We start from the raw sequence: 18,763 nt of genomic DNA on the forward strand, positions 1-18,763 counted from the left end.
AGGCAGGGGGATCTCTGTCAATTCAAGGCCAGCCTGGTCTACAAGAGGGAGTTCCAGAATAGGCTCCAATGTTAGAGAAACCCTGTCTTGACAATCGAAGGAAAAAAAGTTATATCAGCTTAACAATAAAATGACTCCTAATGGTATTCTTGTATATCCATAGATCAGTGCCTTGCTCAGCCATCACCAGAGAAGCTTCTTGCAATTGATGGGAGATAACACAGAGACCCAGAAGTCCTAAATGGGAAGCTTCATCAATACCCCTCAAGGCTCAGGGAACTATGTGGAAGAGAAAAAGGAAGGATATTAGAGACTCTAGTTCAAGCCAGCACTGAGAAAGGGAAGCAGATGTGGCTCCCACCTCTAACCAAGAAGTCATCTGCAATTGAAATCTTCTTACAAAGGAAAAATCCTTTTCTAAGGGAGTCTCCCCAGATATAGTAACTTCAGGGGAGGCCCCACGCCCAGCAGTGGATGACAACACTAAACAAGTTTGGGTTTATTTTTTGGGGGTGGGGGTGAGGGAACTTGGTCTTCAGCTGCTTTGTTGGGCATTTCTGTCTCACTGATCTTTTGCTTGTGTGTTTTGGATTCTGGATCTGTGGAGTGTATGATGTTTTCTGTGCTTCCCCTTTGGGTTGTTGCTTGTTTTTTAAAGAGAGAGGGTATGGAATTGGGGGTGGGGTAGGATCTGGGAGAGGAAAGCTTGATTAGAATACACTGCATGAAAAAAAACTTTCTTAATCAAAAAGAAACTAAGGAAATTGTCACATAAAACTGTATGTCAACTAATGTGCAACTGCTTTTAGGAGGATTTTCGAGACAGGGTTTCTCTGTAGCTTTGTGGTTCCTGTCCTGGAACTAGCTCTTCTAGATCAGGCTGGCCTCAAACTCAGAGATCCACCTGCCTCTGCCTGGGATTAAAGTGCTGGGATTAAAGGCGTGCGCCACCACCGCCCGCCTTTTTAAGGAGGCTTTTATGCCACAGGCCATTTCCAAGCAGCAAAATTATAGTTAAAAGAAATCCCCCCAAAACTCCATATAATTCTGCATTAAACCCTTTTATAAATGATAAAAATGTACCTTTATGGATTTCTGGTTCACTTTATAGTTTCCCCGGCTCAGTTTCTGCAGGGCACGGTATGCATCCTGCCTGTGAACCATTACGATATAGGCACAACCTCTGGGAGGAATCATCTGTCCAAAATATTTCAGCATTACACAAGGCAATGACAAAAACAAAGACCCCGGCACAGACCCCAGCCAGTAGCAGTAGACCCCCTCATCAGTGCGCAAGAGCTCAAGGTCTTGCCAAGCACTTGCTGAGTGCAAACAAAGGTGGGTGTCCCCCTCCCACCCTCAAAGACAGACCTGGAGGGTTAAACTCATTCAATTTGGTTTTAATTGAGTTGTGCAAATTCTGTTACATAATTTCCAAGAAAAACATTTTAACTTAAACATGGCTGTGCAAGAAGCAACTACAGAGAATGTTAAAGTGAGCAGGAGAAGCCCAGCCTGCAGCTGCCTCCTACAAGCCTATGCAAGAGTCTCAACAAGAACTGAGCATCTTAATCAGCACCCTTAGGGCAGTAAGTACTCACATTAATTGATTCAATAGGACCAAACTCTTCTAAGAGACTGGCAACATCCTGCTGAGTAGTCCTTTTGTCCAGCTGTCCAACCCACAGTGTGGTACTACAAACTGAAAGTAAATCAGTGATGAGAGCAGTCATTTTATCCCAAGCAGAACAGCACATCATTACATGGCATTTCTACGTGACATTACAATGTCAAAGTTTAAATAGGAATACCCATTTATAAATTTTAGACACTTAAAAGAGTTTAGAAAATTAGATACTTAGAAATTAACCAGGACATTAAATTGGAAAAACAATGGTTACTTTGTGACTAGACCTAAAAATGCTCATGAAAACCCAGGTCCTAAGTAACTTGCCTGTCATTATCTGCCAGCAAAGAACAGGATGTTATTGGATAATGCTCTTGTACACTGTGAAGATGTCACTCTTGACTTGAACCTGAGTCTCTATTGCCAAGCAACCCAGCCATTAACATGTATAGGCACCCACTCCTAACCTGAGTTTTTTTTTATGGTATTTCCTATGTATGAGTCTCATTGTAAATACTGATCACTATTATGAATTAAATTGTAATAGTTAATGATTTACAAAAAGAGTATTTCCACTATACATATTCGAAAATGAAAATCAAGAGGTAACATAAGCTGACGTAATTTATAAAAGGCTAAATCTTTACCAAAGAAGGATATAGTTATGCCAGTGGAAAGACACCTTCTTGTATAAAGAAGCACTAAGACTATGCAGTACACAAGGAAGACATAAGGAAACACTATTCAGAATAAAACTGAATCATAATGATAAAGTTTCATTTATGGCTTTGCTAACAGTCATAAAACATCTTAACCCACACCATGAAAAGACAAAGTAAGTGTGCAGAAAGGTTCATTACTTACCACTTGCAGTTTCTGACTTGATCTGAGGGAGGCCTTTTTGTCGCCGTTCCCTCTCTTTTTCTCGATCCCGTCTTTCTTGAGATCGAGACCGAGGTGAGTGCCGGCGCCTGTCCCTGGACCGGGACCGAGAACGTCGGTGGCGGGATCTCCGAGACCTAGAGCCAGATCTAGATCTTCTTCTTTTTGGTGACCTAATACATTTTCATCAATGAGATGGAAGCACAAAGAAAAAAGGTAAAGATGCACATATTAAGTTGAAAAATGAAACACACCAGGTGAATGTTTGACTCTACAAGAACTCAGTTAACAGGGACTGCATGGATATAATTCAAACACAAGTAAACATGGGTAGACCACTTGTGACTGTACTCTGTTGAACATTGCCCACAATTCCATCTGCATGATTAAGAAGCCAGTCCTCAGGGCTGGAAACACAGCTGCTACTATTACCTTCTTCTACAAATGTCTTCTCTTTAGCAATTGAAAACACACTTGAACTGTGAATACTATGACATTTCCACGTTTGTTGGCAACACTGAACATATAACTCCTACAAAACCATATACTCACCGGCACTAAATCAACTCAGATGAAATGTAGGTGAAGAAGAGCTTTGGATCTGAAGACACTTTTACTTTTTTGAGTCTTTTGAGACAGGGTCTCATATATCCCAAGCTGGCCTCTAACTTCTGACGCCCAAAGGCTGGGATTATAGGTATATACCACCAGATTGTGAAGTGCTAATGATGGAGTCCAGGGCTTTAAGCATACTAGGAAAGCACTTTACCAAATAACTAAAACCCAAGATGGGACTAAAACAATAAAAAACAGCATTACTTTTGACGTCTTCTGCTTATGGATCAAGGGTTAACACTGTGAATATCAGAAAAACCTCAAACTAGGCATGGTGGACATATCTTTAATCCCAGGACACAGAAGACAAGGTAGGTGAATTGCTTGAAGTTGAAGGCCACAGACCATCCTGCTCTACACACGCTGAGTGAGACCCTATCTATCTCAACACAAAACTAAAGAAAGCAGTACAACTGACTCTTCTATCTCCTGACACACAGCTGCAGCTTTCCTGTAAGTTACCTGGATGCTGACCTAGATCTCGATTTTCTGCTCTCTGGCACGTGCCGCTTAACCTCTGGGATACAAGGCTGTTCTACTTCCATTTCCTTTAAAAAAAAAAAAAAAAAAATCAGAATATGAGAAATCTGGAAATCGTAGGGCAAGAGGCCAAAAATCTTAGAAATACTAATTTTCTAGTCAGACCAATTACTAACTAGCCACCACTGAGGGAAAAACAAACCTTTCGACAGTATGCAAACCGAGGGGAAGTTACTCTGTACAAACGACACTATAACAGAACACCAGAAGCGCCTACACACACTAGCTTCAGCACTCACAGTTGATAGTACTGTGGCGTGCGACTTCCACTCAACCTTTAGAACAAAGGGTTAACGAGTGCCCAAAGATCTTCAACATATTGAAAAATCAAAACAGCAGACAAAGAAGAAGGAATGTGCATATAAATCAACCCAAAAGCTATTACCTGCTGATGTGGTTTTTGTGAAAGGGGTTCATTTTGTGGCTGAAAAGTAGGTTGGAAAGTTGGTTGTACTGGTGGCGCTGGGGGGGGAATTCCAGGCTGCGGCATCCCAGGTTGAGCCATCCCAGGCTGCGGCATCCCAGGTTGGGCCATCCCAGGCTGCGGCATCCCAGGTTGGGCCATCCCAGGCTGCGGCATCCCAGGTTGCGGCATCCCAGGCTGAGGCATCCCAGGCTGGGCCATCCCAGGCTGCGGCATCCCAGGCTGCGGCATTCCAGGCTGTGGCATGGGAGGAAATGGAGGTGCAGAGAGAAGCCCAAATCCTGGCATCTGTCCATTAGGAGGAAGTGGAACCTTTCATTTTAAAAAAGAGTTAAATCTATTTTAAGTATCAGCAGCCTAAAGTAATTTTGAAGTTAGTTTATATAAAACTTCATTAAATTTTAATTAAGAAAAGCAACTTAATTTCTCTATGTCTAACTTTTCTCGAAACCACTATTACATATTCAAGTATGACATAGATGACATGTTCTAAGATTCACAATACTCAACAGTGATTCAAGATACTGTTTTATTTACCCAAGGTAGGAGTGTGACAGGCTAGCCCTTAGCCAAAGAGGTACTCAATTACAAATCATCTTCCTTCAACTATTTAACAGTAAGTAAGTTTTTATAACAGAAGAAAAAAATGGCTGTAATTTCTAGATTCCTGGAAAAAAAAAAGTATTTTGTTTGCTAGGCATGATGGTATACACCTGAGTGTCATATGTTAAAGACCAGGCTTGTTTAAAATGGAATTCTAGGACAGACAGAACTACAAAGAAACAAGTTCAAAACAAAACAACAAATTAAATGGTCTTACAGTGTAACCCAGATTGGCCTGAAACATACAATTCTCCTGTCTCAGTACCTCAAATGCTGGGACTGTGTGTTAATGTCATTCCTAAGTGTGCAATTTAAAAAAGTCTACCAAAGGCTGTTTAAAATTTCAAGTAAAATTCACAATATAAGAGCAAAGAACAAGCTGACGTTTCTGCATGTACAATTCCAACACCAACTGACTGTACTCAACTAATCACGTCCCAAAATACCTTTCTGTAAGAATTCAGAAATTGTTGGTAGAGGGGCTGGAGAGATGGCTCAGAGGTTAAGAGCACTGACTGCTCTTCCTGAGGTCCTGAGTTCAATTCCCAGCAACCACATGGTCGCTCACAACCATCTATAATGAGATCTCGTACCCTCTTCGGGCCTGCAAACATATAGACAGAACACTGCACACTAAATAAATGAATGAAATTGTTGGTAGAGCTGGGCAGTGATGGCGCATACCTTTAATCCCAGCACTCAGGAGGCAGAGGCAGGCAGATCTCTGAGATCAAGGCCAGCCTGACCTACAGGGTGAGTTCCAGGACTGTCAGGGATGTTACAACTAACCAGCAAACAGAAATTGGTACTAATATGTGTGTAATAAAATATCTGGCAATATGGTCATGTGTTTTCTTCATTATCTGAACAGGCCTCCTAAATAAGCCATTAAAATCATAGTACCAACTATATGTCTTCGAATGAAAAGAATTATCTGGAAATAATAGACAAGAAAATTTGCAAGTAGTTTAAGGCTGTATCTAGGCACCCTTCCCACAGGCTATAAAGCAATGTTTCCCAAAGCTAGTTGTGCACAAAAACCACTGTAGTATTAAAAAAAAAAAAAAAAAAAAAGAAGAAATTAAACAAATTCCATAGATTACCTAAAATGATTATAAGGTAGTGGGTGTGGGCTCTATGTCTTTAAAGTCCCCACTCCACCCCTAATGTAGATTCATAGCAAAGTGAACTTACAGAATTTAGCAAAATAAATTCGATAACCCAATCCCTAATTTCTGTTAACTCTCCAGTGTGCTATATGTTTTTGTTGCATAATACCAATGGTCTATATCACCAACACCAATGCTTAAAGTACTCCACAGCAGAGCACACAGGAAATAGACGTACAGCAAAGAAAACAGAACTGTAATGTCACTAAACTATTTTAACTATTATTATAAGATGACCATGTTTATAAACTTGTAATTAAGATAAAAAGCAACTCAAAATAGTTGCCATTCCACAGCTTTCACTGGGGCTGCAGTTCTCCTTAGCAAATTACACAGTAATCACAACGCTCAGAGGTACAAACCGGTCTCCAAAAACAGATCTTGAATTCATAAACTCAAGACAAGAAAAATGCCTGTACATTGTGGGAGCTCACAAAAGCGGATCCATTTCCCCTTAACTAAAGGTCAGAGAGTTCAGACCTAGTCTCCTCTCCTTCGGTCTGACCCAGGGTGTGGCTACTACCAGGATGTTTTGACCTAGGGTGTGGTTATTTGATGCTTTGGGTACTGAAAAGTTAATTACTTTGTTCTTTGCATCTTGGTAAAGAAGTCTCTTGCCTCCCCCCTCCTCTTTGGATCAGGGCATATAAAGTCTTTGAGAAATAAACATGAGGCGAATCTCAGTATTTCCTAGATGCCCTCCTGGCTCTATCAGTTGTCTCTAGTCTCTTAATCCTCACGCTTCCCTCCAAGCATGGACAAATATGCTGGGTAGGACCCGCCTGGACACAGGATAGGACAAATGGCCCTCAACCTGGGGCTTAGGGGATACAGTACCTGATGGTGCACTGTATCCTGCTGCATTCCCATCATCCGAGGGGGAAACTGATCCATACTTTGATGTTGTGTGTAGGCTGTCTGCTGCATGCCATCCCCAGGATAGCCACTAAAACAAGGTGAGTACATAAGTTACTTAATCAAAAGCACTTAAGACTCTTAGTCACATTTACATTGCAGAATGCCACTCAGGAATCACAGGTAATCAACAAATATTGTCCAACATAAAAGCCGCACATTTAAAATTCTAACTCTGAAAAGGATACAAATTGTCTTAATATAAGTTTATAAAATAAAGACCGCACTGAAATGTGTTTCAGCCCTGTTACTTAGATTATGCTTTGTAACTGTTACCAACTATCAAAGAATTAAGAAGAGACTCACAATGGCACCTGTGGAGGCGGGGGCGAGGTGGTAGAGGGTACTGGCACAGCAGGAGCAATGGCAGGTGTGGCCACAGTGGGTGCAGGAGGGGCAGCAGCAGAGGCTACAGCGGTGACAGCAGCATCCTCTTTCTTTGCATCTTCCACAGCTTCTGGCTCATCATCATAATCAAATCTATCAAGCAGCTTCTGTAATGGTACGGCAATGTTCCACTTAAAATACAGACTGAGTCACCAAACCAGAAACTTTACAGAGTAACAGATGTCTGCATCAGCTACACCCCTACTACACAATGTACAGTTTCTTTTTCTCTTCTATGTCCTGAGGAGTTTGGTCCAAAGAGAGACAATTTTGACATAAATGTCACATTAGAAAAATACAATTTAAATTCTACTTTCCTTCTCCAATCATAAAAGCATGTTTTCTTTCTGAATATTAACCGCTTATTTCATAATAAATTCAGCCATACACTTACGTATCTAAATATTTATTTACTGAAGCTTCTAGAGCTCTGTGTACATGCCAACATGTGTGTGTTTTCAGGCAGCTAGACCTATTATGTGCACAGACTGCCCAGTCAAGAATATACTAATATAATCAAAGAAAAAATTATGGTGTAGGACAGGAACAGAAGTCTCTTAGCTGTTTACCCTAGCAGTTTCTTTCTCAAAACTTTACAGATTATACCAATTACCAGAAACTTTCATTAAAGCAATAAATAAGGGCTGAAGAAATGGCTCAGTGATTAAGAGCACAACCGACTGCTCTTCCAGAAAACCGGGTTCAAATCCCAAGACCCACATGGTAGTTCACAACTGTCTGTAAATCCAAGATCTGATACCCGCTTACAGACATACATGCAAGCTAAACACCAATGCACATAAAATAAAAATAACTATTTAAAAACAAACTCAAATAATCCAGAAGTTCACAAATCTAAAACAGTAATTTAAAATAAAAATAAATTTTAAAAAATAAAAATAACAGCATTTTAAGATAAAAAGAAAAAATAACAGTAATTTAAAATAAAACTTATTGAGCCAGGGTGATGGTTAGCCTGTCATGCAAGCCTGACACTTTTAAGTGCCATCCTTGGAACCCAACCCAATAAGGGGGTTGGGGGGAGACTCCTAGAAACTGTCCTCTGACCTCCACATGTATGTATTCCATGGCATATATACATCACTCTCACACATTATAACTTACTTAAAAATTATTCTTATTAAAAACAGGGAATATACAACACTTTGCAATCATAAAAAAACCTGTGATATAGATCTATTTTTTAAAAAAAAAAAAAAATATATATATATGGAAACCAAGGTTCAGGAGGTTAAGAAACATAAACCAAACTACAGCTGGTGAATATTGAATCACAGTGAACACTGATATTTTGTACTTCAAATGCCTGTGCTCAGCTTCCAACATGCAAAAGTTTCTTTCCAGCTGTGCCTGTTGTGCCCATGGCTTCTACCCCATGCTTTCTGCACTGTTCTGCCTAGAACAGATTTATGGTATACTTTATAAACTCAAAGTCATGACTGGATGGGCTTTCCTGAGATAAGACGGCACAGAGAACTAAACCCAGTGTGAAGAGTATATGACACAGCAAATTTCCTTTTTTTTAAAAATTGTTGTTTTGTTTGTTTTTTTTGGGACAGGGTTTCTCTGTGTAACAGCCCTAACTGTCCTGGAACTAGCTCTTGTAGACAGGTTGACCTCTAACTCACAGAGATCCGTCTGCCTCGTCTACCAAGTGCTGGGATTAAAGGTGTGCACTGCCATTCGGCAGCAAATTTCTTTATTCAAAAAACACTAGTTGTTTTCTGTCCTTCAGGTACTTTGCAGATTATATTAATTTATCTTATGGTACCAACAAGATACATTATTTAAGTTTTAATAGCCATATATATTGATCTGGAAAGACTTAAATCAATTATAGAATCTCTAGTTTAGCAAAAATAATTTTCAATGGTTTAGAGGAAATGAAAGATGTAGGAAGATCTGAGTAAAAGTGCTCCCAGTGCCTAGCTGAAAACAGACGTTAGTTCAATAAAAGCACAGAAAGCACACATTCACAGCCATACTTCTACTCGTCAGCAGAGGAATTCCGTTTTGAAAACTTGATGGAACTAACAACTACTTCAGTTAAACCAGCAAGCTAAGTATTCCCATAGCCATGGTCTTTACTCAGTATTTCCTACCACTGGGGTGTAAGAAGAGAAGTATCAGGAGCAGATGTTGAAGAATATCAGATTCAGCACTACCTAGAAATCCCAGGAGAACCACCTAGAAAACTAAGCACTCAATACTGTAGCCAGTTACAACAGTCAGCCTTTTCTCTATGGCATTATTATCCAAATTCAAAGTGCTAAGGAACATTAAAAGACTAGGAATCCAAGGATAAACAAAACAAGAAAGCAGTAAGGCTTATATAAAGAAAGCCAGAAAAACATTGGAGTTTACTATGGAGATTCTGGAGCAGTGCATACCAAAGCTAAAGAGGTCCATTTACGTCCACCCAATAAGCAGGTTTTGTTGAGTGATGTATGTTAAAACTCTGATATCTAATATAGAGAACAATGTCATATGGCTGTCACTGTGAAGGTAAAATATTTGAGATCACATTATCACTTAATGAACAGAAAAGTAAGAGGGCTCTGGACTCAATCTTCCCAACAAGAACTAGGGTGTCCTGAAGAAGCTTCCCAAGGGCCACAGCACAAAACTGTACCTCAATTTCTAGTCTGTTGCTCCTCGGAATGTTCTCTTACACTAACATCTCACACAGCTGCAGAGACAACTCAGCAGCTGAGAGCTACGACTGCTCTTCCAGGGGACCCAGTTCAAGTTCCCAGCACCCACATGGTGACTCACAACCATCTGTAACTTCAGTTTTAGGGGATCTGATGCCCTCTCTGACCTTCACTGGCACTGAGCATGCACATGGATCACATATATACTCCGAGGCAAAACATTTATACATATAAAATAAACCTAAGAAGAATCTTCCCATCCATTCATTCAGCCATCATAGATACTGCTTGTGATTTATACAAAGAACCTAGACATAAGACCAGGAATAGCCCAAGTAAGCCTGAGAAATAATTAAGCAGAGGGACATTTGGAAGTAAAGCATGTATACATGTGCTCAGTGGCCAGGTACCTGCACTGGCTAAGACCCTGAGTTCAATTCCCAGCACCAGATATATGTATCTCTTTAACTGTTAGGATGCAGAGAAATAAACACTGGTGTGACAAGGCAGTGTTAACAAAACAACAACAACAACAAAAAAAGAACCCCCCCCAAAACAACAAAAATCAGGCATGAAAACAAGTAGGAATAGAGAGAGAAAAAAAGAGGTAAATTAGCCACGTTAAAAATAGAAGCACTTAAAAAAACCCTTGAATGATAATGTAAAACAGACTTCACTCTAGAAAGAATAGAGACAAACACAGGACACAGGAAGCAGAGAACTATTAGAAGAATACAGAGCTTTTCTTCTGAGGGTGGAATGGGTGGTGGTGGTGGTGGTAATAAAGAACAGAGAGATTTCCAAATGGAAACCACACAGGAATTTATGTTCATTTACTCATGGAAATAGACCTGCAAGCACAGATACAAACATCTTTTCAAAGCACCCTGGAACAGCTTCTTTTGCTTTACAATTCTAATTCTGTTTCCCCTACAAATATACAATCCTCCTGTGTGTGTGTGTGTGTGTAGACAGGTTTGTGTTCAGTATCTTCATCACCTGGTCTTGGTCTGTGTCTCACAGGCTCGGCTGGGCTGGGTGACCAGCAATCTCCATACGGCTTTTACATGGATACCAGGATGGAAGCTCGGGTCACCATGCTGGCACAGCAAAAATTTTACTAGCCACAACATCTCTCTACTCCTGTTTATTTCTTTTTCACTCAAAATTTAATCCAGTCTTTCTTACAATCAGTAGTCACTTATTAATCATTAAGCTAAAATAATGAAAACTGGCGTTTATCTACAACACTGATTATCAATCATTGGCAGATAAAATTTTTATCTTATGTTAGAAATAATCATAAATTTTAGAGCTCATGAAATCAAACATGCCATTTAATGCTATGATTTTAAAACCATCATTTTTTAAACTATGAAACTGGAAAAAGAAATTTTAAACAATCATAACCCCAACAAAAAAAAAACCACAAGACAAAAGTAGAGCTGTCTAGGTTGAACCCCACAGCTCACCCACAGCTTACCCACGCCCCTGGTGGCAGTATTTTAAACATGCCTATTAAGTTTCATTCTGAGATGCTCCCATGGGCTCAAGTAAATTACCCAGCTGGTAGCCTTTTTGGGAGACAGTAAAAATTTGGAAGATGGCACTTAGTTGAAAGAAAGCTACCAAGGGCATGTTTTTCAGCATCCTTTTCCCCTCCCCTGCTTCCTGTCCATTTTAAATTGAAGAGGCTCATCTGCCATGTGGTCCTGCTGCAAACCATGGATTCAACTCTCTGATACCAGGAATCAAAATTAATCTTCCCTTTCAATTTGTTCTCTTTGGTATTTGTCCCAATCACACAGAAACAGAGCTAAGGATGGCAAGGCACACTGAGTAAGCAGAGAGATGCTGGGGTCACCCCAGGACTCACATCACAGACATGGTAACTACAGTTATCACAGCAACAGCAAATGTCTATCAGTAGCAAAACAGATAATCTGAGGGCTCCATCTACTGGAGTCTTAATAACCATTCATGCAGAATGTACACAGACCTAATGATAAAGATCAAAACAAAAGCACAGACTCATAGTTATTACTTCTGGAAAAGCATACAACAAAACCCGACAGATCACTGCTAGGGACGAGTGGGGCTAGTGAAGATTTTCCTTCTGTTTGCTGTTCTTTATTCTTTAAACTTGTTTATAGTGAGCCTGCATGACACGTGTAACCAGGAAAAAACATTTTGATATTGAGGAGGAAAACTCAAACCACAAACAAAAACGAACAATCCAGAGAAGCTGCGGAAGAGAGCCCACAATGCACATGAGTAAGACAGACAAGTGGGGTGATGTGAGAAGCGTACCTTGTCAAATGCAGTTTTTTGTTCAGGTGGGGGGAAAGCAGCTTTTTGCTCAGGTGGTTGTGTAGGAGCTGTCTTTAACTGAGCTGTGATAGCCTGAACCTGAGCCATCACAGCATTGTCAAGGGCGGGAGACTGTGGTTTTGGAGGCTGTTGAAAAGTCTGAAGGATCTGCTGCAGCTTAAAGAATGGGAAAACCGATAAACCACACAACAAAGCATCATCATCAAAGTTAATTTACTACAAAGCAAAGAATCTCAGAGGGACTGAAATAGCATAAGCAGTAAGTAAACTGGACAAAGAATCCACCTTTCACTAATGGCTAAATTTGTGAATGAACATATTACAGGGTATTGCTTACAGTTCAAATGTATGCTGACAATCCCAAAGAGACAAACAAAGCTCAAAGAAAAGAGAAAACACATGGAATTGTAACAGCGACTTTTCTAGAAATACAGAAAATGTCACTCCATATAATCTTGAATCAATCCGAAATACTAGAATTGTGAGCAACAACACCTGCCACTTCAACAGCTCAAGGTCTTTCAAAGAAGTACTACCATTTCCTTATTTTTCACATCCGCATTGCCTTCTTAGCTCTAACTCATCACATTAGCTCCCTAGCGAAGGATACTCTGCCATCAAGGAGCATATGAAGGAGCAATGGGAAACAGCACCAACAGAACCTAGCTCTGCAAGCCACTGGAGCATTATTAAGCAGCTTACCTGCTGGCCTTGGGTTGTCTGAAACAGCTGAGCCACAGCAGCAAAGGCATCAGAGCTCGGCAACTGTGGTACAGCAGGCATGGAGTTTGTGGGAGCTTGTGCAAGTTCAGAAGAGGCTTTTACTGGGGGTGGAGGTGAGCCTAAAAAGCAAAGTGCATTAGGCCGCAAAAAAACTAACCAACCAAACAAACAAGAACAAAAGTCAACCCCCTTCCCCCCACCCCTGGTTTAAAACACCTTTCAAGTTTTGCTGCTAAAACAAAATTCCGTTCAGTTTAACTTGTCATTAGTACAGTAGGGGTGTGTGTGCACATTCTCGTTTGAAAAAAAGAATTATAGGAAGAAAAACTACCTTCCAAATGCAAACTCAAGTTTCCTTCCTATGGGAAAGGTCTATCAATTCAGAAATTTCATGTACAGAAACTCAATTCTTTTTAAAGTTTTCTTTTGTTAAAAAAAATCAAGCTTATTTATACAATATAGTCTAATTATGGTTTTCCTTCCAACTCCTTCTAGATCTTCCCCACCTCCCCTCTCTGAATTCACACTCCTTTTTGTCTCTCATTAGAAAACAAATAGGCATATAAAGAATAAAATATGATAAAAACAAAAACCAACCAACCACAATAGGACAAAACAAACAGAAGGAAAAGAGCCAAGACACCAGTGCACTTTCAGGAACTTTTCTTCCAGTCAGACACACCACTGTACCTTCATTGTTGGTGACATTTTCTGCTACTGGAACAGCATTACTGGCTCCTGCTGCCATGTCCAAAAGAGGCTGAATAATTTCAATTTTGAATACTCCATTTTTTTGCCAAAGATTTAGCACACGAACTATTTTACTCTGTTATATGCAAGAAAATGAACATACAATAAATATTTATAGAAAAAGCTTATCATATCTGACTGTAAAGAGAAACCATTACTGTTTCATCAGGAAAAAAATCCATCAGAATCACTCCCCAGTTAAGGAACTCAGATTAACCTTTCCTCCATGATATACTCTGAAGAAAGAAACACAGACTACACACAGAGCAAATAAAAAGACAGACACTATTTGATAGCACTGTTCTTTACAAGAGTTACAAAGGAGAACACTGACAAAACTCAATCATCTTAGAAAAGTTCATGAAGAAAAAACTTTCTGCAGGATGACCAAGTTAGTCTCATTTAAGAGACTAACTGCATATGGTCACACACGCTTATGATGCCAGCACTCAAAAAAGGAAGATTACAAATTTGAGGCCCAACACCACAGCACCAAAAACAATGAAAACAAACCAGTTTTTAAGAAAGTGGCTGATAACAAGAAAAAGATGTTTTATGGCCAAGAAAATATGAAGGAGATACAAACAAAATTTTCTTATTCATGGGTACAGGTTTTAACTCCTATTCAAAGGGATCTTTTTATAAAATTATGCTTCAAGAGCCTAAGAATATACACACAGACTCTTAATACCCACAGTGTTCCTCTTTATGTAAACTGTCTCCATTTTCATTACTGAGTATTGTACCCAGGATTCCACGCTGAGAAAGTCTGGCAGTAATGGCAGACAAAAAAAGATGCCTCAGAAAAGGCTGTTTCCTAACTAAACCTGCATGCCTGCTGGCCTTTACCTTAGGGTTTTCTTTGAGTCTCAAGTCTAACAGAGGAACATGAGAGAGGAAGTAAGCATTCTTTCTCTCGGTTTTGATCAAACTTAAATTCACATTTCCTTCTGCTTCATATTTTCTTTCAGAATTCAGGGAAGCTAAAGCATGAGGTTATGTGAGTACTCAATAAAATTGCTGCAATTCCCACCTATTCAGAGCACTTATGTGTAACTGTCAATATTCCTTCTTTCTACAGTTCACTGTGAAACCGCACACGTGCGCAGTCTTACTGCAGATTAATATCACTTACATTCCTGCATGTTGGGAAGAACAATTCTGGGCCTTCTAGAAAAAGTAGCAAACTGGGAGGAGTAGTCTCTCCACTACAGGGCTGTTCCTCATCCAAGGACAACGCTGTAGCTCAGGCTTACCATTCCTAGCAGATCTTCCTACAGCCACCTGCTAAGCACTTTGGATCAATGGTATGTGACACCCTGCACAGCTAGTGATATTGTCTTTAAAAACAGTGCTTTCTGCACAAACCCTTTGGTTTCTTTACACTATGGTAAGAACATTCAACACTAACCACACCTTCTCCAGTAATGTGCAGTGTTTGGCAGATCTCAGAACTTAACCTTGCCTAACCAAAACTTCAGACCTACCACTAAGCCAACTCTTCACACCACACTTCCAGCAATTACTGCTTTTCTCAGATTCTGCAATTCAACATGAGAAAAGTCCTTGTGCAAAGACCATGTGAATGTGCCATTTCACAAGGAAGCCAGACTAGGAAATGACCACTGCAGAGAAATTAAACTTAAGACTCAAGAATTTACTACATGAAGATATTTTCATATAATACAACAGGCTTTAAATAACATGAATCTAAACACATAAAAATAAAATAAATCCAACAAGAATGCAAAATTTTAGAAGTGATTAACCATACCTTATCTTCAGATGGACAAAGATATAAATATTGGAATGTAGCAGTTATATTTTTAGAGAATCTTGGCCCAAAAACATCTTTATCAGTTCCAAACTGATGACGAGACTGTCTCACAATGGAATCAATGACATATAATCCTGGAACCTTGTATTCTGGCTTACACTGCAACGATAAAGGTACACAGTTAGTCTAAGGAAAGGAAAACCAGTGAGTGTGGTAGCGCACACCTTTAATTCCAGCACCCCAGAGGCAGAGACAGGAGGGATCTAGGAGACTCAGTGTGCTCCACTTTAGTGAGTTCTAGGCCATCCAGAGCTACAAAGCAGAACTCTGTCTCCCCACCTCCCTAAAGGGAGACCCAAAACAAATCTGACACCCATTATCTCACAAGTATGCAGCTCCATATACCCATCATCTACTGCGTAGAAACTACTTAAGTGTTCCACCACCTAACTAGCTGTCAAACTTCAAGTCTAGGGACAGTTTACATTCTTTGCTAACTCAGACTCCAAGGACTTGCCCCCAGATCCTTGACTTCCTCTCTTCCTCTCCAAAACTTTCCAGAGGCCATTACCATCCCACTTTCCTACAAAATCAGTTATTATTAATGAATCTCTGATTCAATGATTTCCACCTTTTGAAATTACTAAAAAAATACTTTAAACATGTTAGGTTTACCAGAGAAATAAAAAGTAAAAGGAGCTGGGCAGAGAGGCACACGCCTTTAATCCCAGCACTCGGATCTCTGTGAGTTTGAGGTCAGCCTGGTCTACAAGAGCTAATTCCAGGACAGGCTCCAAAGCTACAGAGAAACCCAGTCTCAAAAAACAAAAACAAAACAAAAAAAGTAAAAGGGTCATTTGAGTCTATAAACTGGACGAAGGAAAAACAAAACACTACAGGCATTTCTGTAGGAAAAGGTATAGCCCTTTGGGAAGACAATTCAGCAACAAAAATAAAGCTAAGGAAAACATGTATGTATGTTTTCCTTTAAGGTTAGCTATTGAAGCATTTTCAATGAAAAATAACTATTTACTAGATAAGTAAATCAGTAATAATCACACAGAGGGTTATTTTGTAGATGTTTATAATATATTCAGTAGGAAAGGCACGTCAACAACCAGTACTGTGTCCATTTTCCTTACAAATGCACACACATAAATAAAACCTAGGCAGACTCAGACACACAGTAGTAACTGGAAACCGAAGCATACACGCAATCAAATGTTCTCCCCATTTACTTCTTTGCACTTTGACCTGCCTCTCCAAGAAGCTTCTAACTGACAAAGCCAGCTACTCTGCATTTCATGACCCCAAGGCAGATCAACTGATTAAGATGTCTGAAATCATTCCCAGATGCTACTGAGAAAGATTTGCTAATTAGATACACTTTAAGACAAGACACAACCATGTAACTAAAGAAGTTTAATGTGATGGCAACAGGGAAAAGTCAGGGGAAAAACTCACAGGAGAATTAAATGTCAACAGAGTGGATAGGCCAAAAGATACGAAACAGCCAGGCCCTTAGGTTTGGGGAAAGGTCCCAACACAAAGACAACAAATTCTGTCGCCAGGTATGACAGAAGCTGAGTGCCAAGCTTTTCTACAATAGTCAACGAATGGAAGTAATATGAAAAAAACCTTGTAAAACTTCCGTGTTTAAAAAATTCAATTACGCACCGGGCGGTGGTGGCACACGCCTTTAATCCCAGCACTCGGGAGGCAGGGGCAGGCAGATCTCTGGGAGTTCGAGGCCAGCCTGGTCTACAAGCGCTAGTAGTTCCAGGACAGGAACCAAAAAAGCTACGGAGAAACCCTGTCTCAAAAAATCCAAAAAAAAAAAAAAAATCAATTACTATTTAAAAAAAAAAACACATTCATTTTATGGATATGAGAGTACCATGTGCATGTCTGGGGCTTGAAGAGGCCAAAAGAATGCATAGGACTCCCTGAAACTGGAATTATGGAAGACTGTGAGCACCCATGTGGGTGTTAGGAGCGAACCCAGGTCCTCTGGAAGAGCTTTCAGTATTCTTAGCTTGTTGAGCCATGGCTCCAACCCCAGTAACTACTTTTTTCTAGAGTGTTTTTAGGAGCACACATCCAATTTCAATCCACACAATATGTGAATATATATCATAAATGAACATGGTAATAATGATATAGTTACCTTTTTGATGAATTTCTCTACTATCTGAACAACATGCTTGTAAAGCTGAGAAAGAAGGGGAAACCACAGTCAGGTTATATATACATTTCTACATCCCCAGCTAGTGAGAACACTCGAATCCTTAAAAATTTTAATTTAAAAATTTAGCAATTAACTCAAAGAGTCATTAGAAATAGTTCAATATCAACAACAGCAAAAAAAAAAAACCTTGAGAAAGGAATTAATCAAAACAGAAACAACATACTCCATTCCAAAGAGAATGAATGAGCTTTCTTAATTGACCAACCTTCCTGAAGCAAAGTACCTTGTTACCGCCACATGAGTAAAACATTTCTAAACTGCCATTTACTAAAATGTCATCTTGGGTAACTACTTAACTTACTTCATTTCCCAAAGCCCACATTTTGACTTTTCTCACAGCTGCTTTGTAAGGACTAAAATAGTATAGTCACAAAGCTCCGGCAAAAGTTAATTCATGAGATAAATTCTGATGTTAAGAATATTTTAAACAATTCAAAATCGAAGCTGGCAAGATGGCTGAGTGGGTGTGGTGTTTGTCACAGAAAATTAAGCTGGATCCCTGAAACCCACATCAAGGTGGAAGAGGAGAATGGGCTTCACAAAGCACTTCACTTGGCATGCCCCTCACCCCTGCCAATAATAAACACTTAGAAAGTATTTCCAAATTAAATATTCTTACCTTAATAGCTTTAATAGCAGCTTTAGTAATCAGAATCATTTTGGCTCTAGAGATGGGAGGTTTCATGTCCATCAGTGAAAAAAGCTTAAAAAACAAGAAATAAAGGTCAATCCAGGGGTCAACCCCCCATTTTACAAAGATATTTATACCCACTGGCCTTTGTCACTACAATTTGTCACTCTGGCTACACATCCAACATCAGCAATTTTTCTATACACTATTCACCACATAGAAAAGAAGAAAAGTATGAATATAAAGGCAAAAACATTTAAAAAGTTACAAAACTAGTCTTCCAAAAAACCAAAAAAATCGTGAAGGGAAACAACACATCTCCTCTGGACGGAGTCTGGCAGTAGTGTGATTTTATCAATATTTAGTGTATTTTCAATTCCAAATCTTTATTGAGACTTTGAAGGACTTTCAATAACCTTAAGGTCATTCAGACAAACACGTAAAAAGTCAAGTAACAGATTTAAAA

At 39.6% G+C, this 18,763-nt stretch overlaps 1 protein-coding gene across 4 annotated transcripts in view; it reads right to left on the reverse strand.

The window, feature by feature from the left end:
- Nucleotides 1-18,763, reverse strand: part of Scaf4 (SR-related CTD associated factor 4) — a 56,382-nt gene that overhangs the window by 17,657 nt on the left and 19,962 nt on the right. For 2 of the 4 annotated variants that reach the window (XM_075959456.1, XM_075959450.1), the window contains exons 2-14: nucleotides 18,286-18,369; nucleotides 17,586-17,630; nucleotides 15,416-15,577; nucleotides 13,582-13,717; nucleotides 12,871-13,010; nucleotides 12,148-12,324; nucleotides 7,082-7,269; nucleotides 6,698-6,806; nucleotides 4,050-4,400; nucleotides 3,587-3,672; nucleotides 2,492-2,682; nucleotides 1,602-1,702; nucleotides 1,084-1,197 (exon numbers count right to left, since the gene is read on the reverse strand). In XM_075959456.1, coding sequence (XP_075815571.1) covers nucleotides 1,084-1,197; nucleotides 1,602-1,702; nucleotides 2,492-2,682; nucleotides 3,587-3,672; nucleotides 4,050-4,400; nucleotides 6,698-6,806; nucleotides 7,082-7,269; nucleotides 12,148-12,324; nucleotides 12,871-13,010; nucleotides 13,582-13,717; nucleotides 15,416-15,577; nucleotides 17,586-17,630; nucleotides 18,286-18,369 — 1,884 coding nt within the window. The remainder of the gene's footprint in view (nucleotides 1-1,083; nucleotides 1,198-1,601; nucleotides 1,703-2,491; nucleotides 2,683-3,586; nucleotides 3,673-4,049; nucleotides 4,401-6,697; nucleotides 6,807-7,081; nucleotides 7,270-12,147; nucleotides 12,325-12,870; nucleotides 13,011-13,581; nucleotides 13,718-15,415; nucleotides 15,578-17,585; nucleotides 17,631-18,285; nucleotides 18,370-18,763) is intronic. The other 2 variants (XM_075959461.1, XM_075959451.1) reach the window with 1 other exon arrangement.

The sequence above is a fragment of the Microtus pennsylvanicus genome, chromosome 1 (assembly GCF_037038515.1).
Source record: "Microtus pennsylvanicus isolate mMicPen1 chromosome 1, mMicPen1.hap1, whole genome shotgun sequence".
NCBI classification, from domain to species: domain Eukaryota; kingdom Metazoa; phylum Chordata; class Mammalia; order Rodentia; family Cricetidae; genus Microtus; species Microtus pennsylvanicus.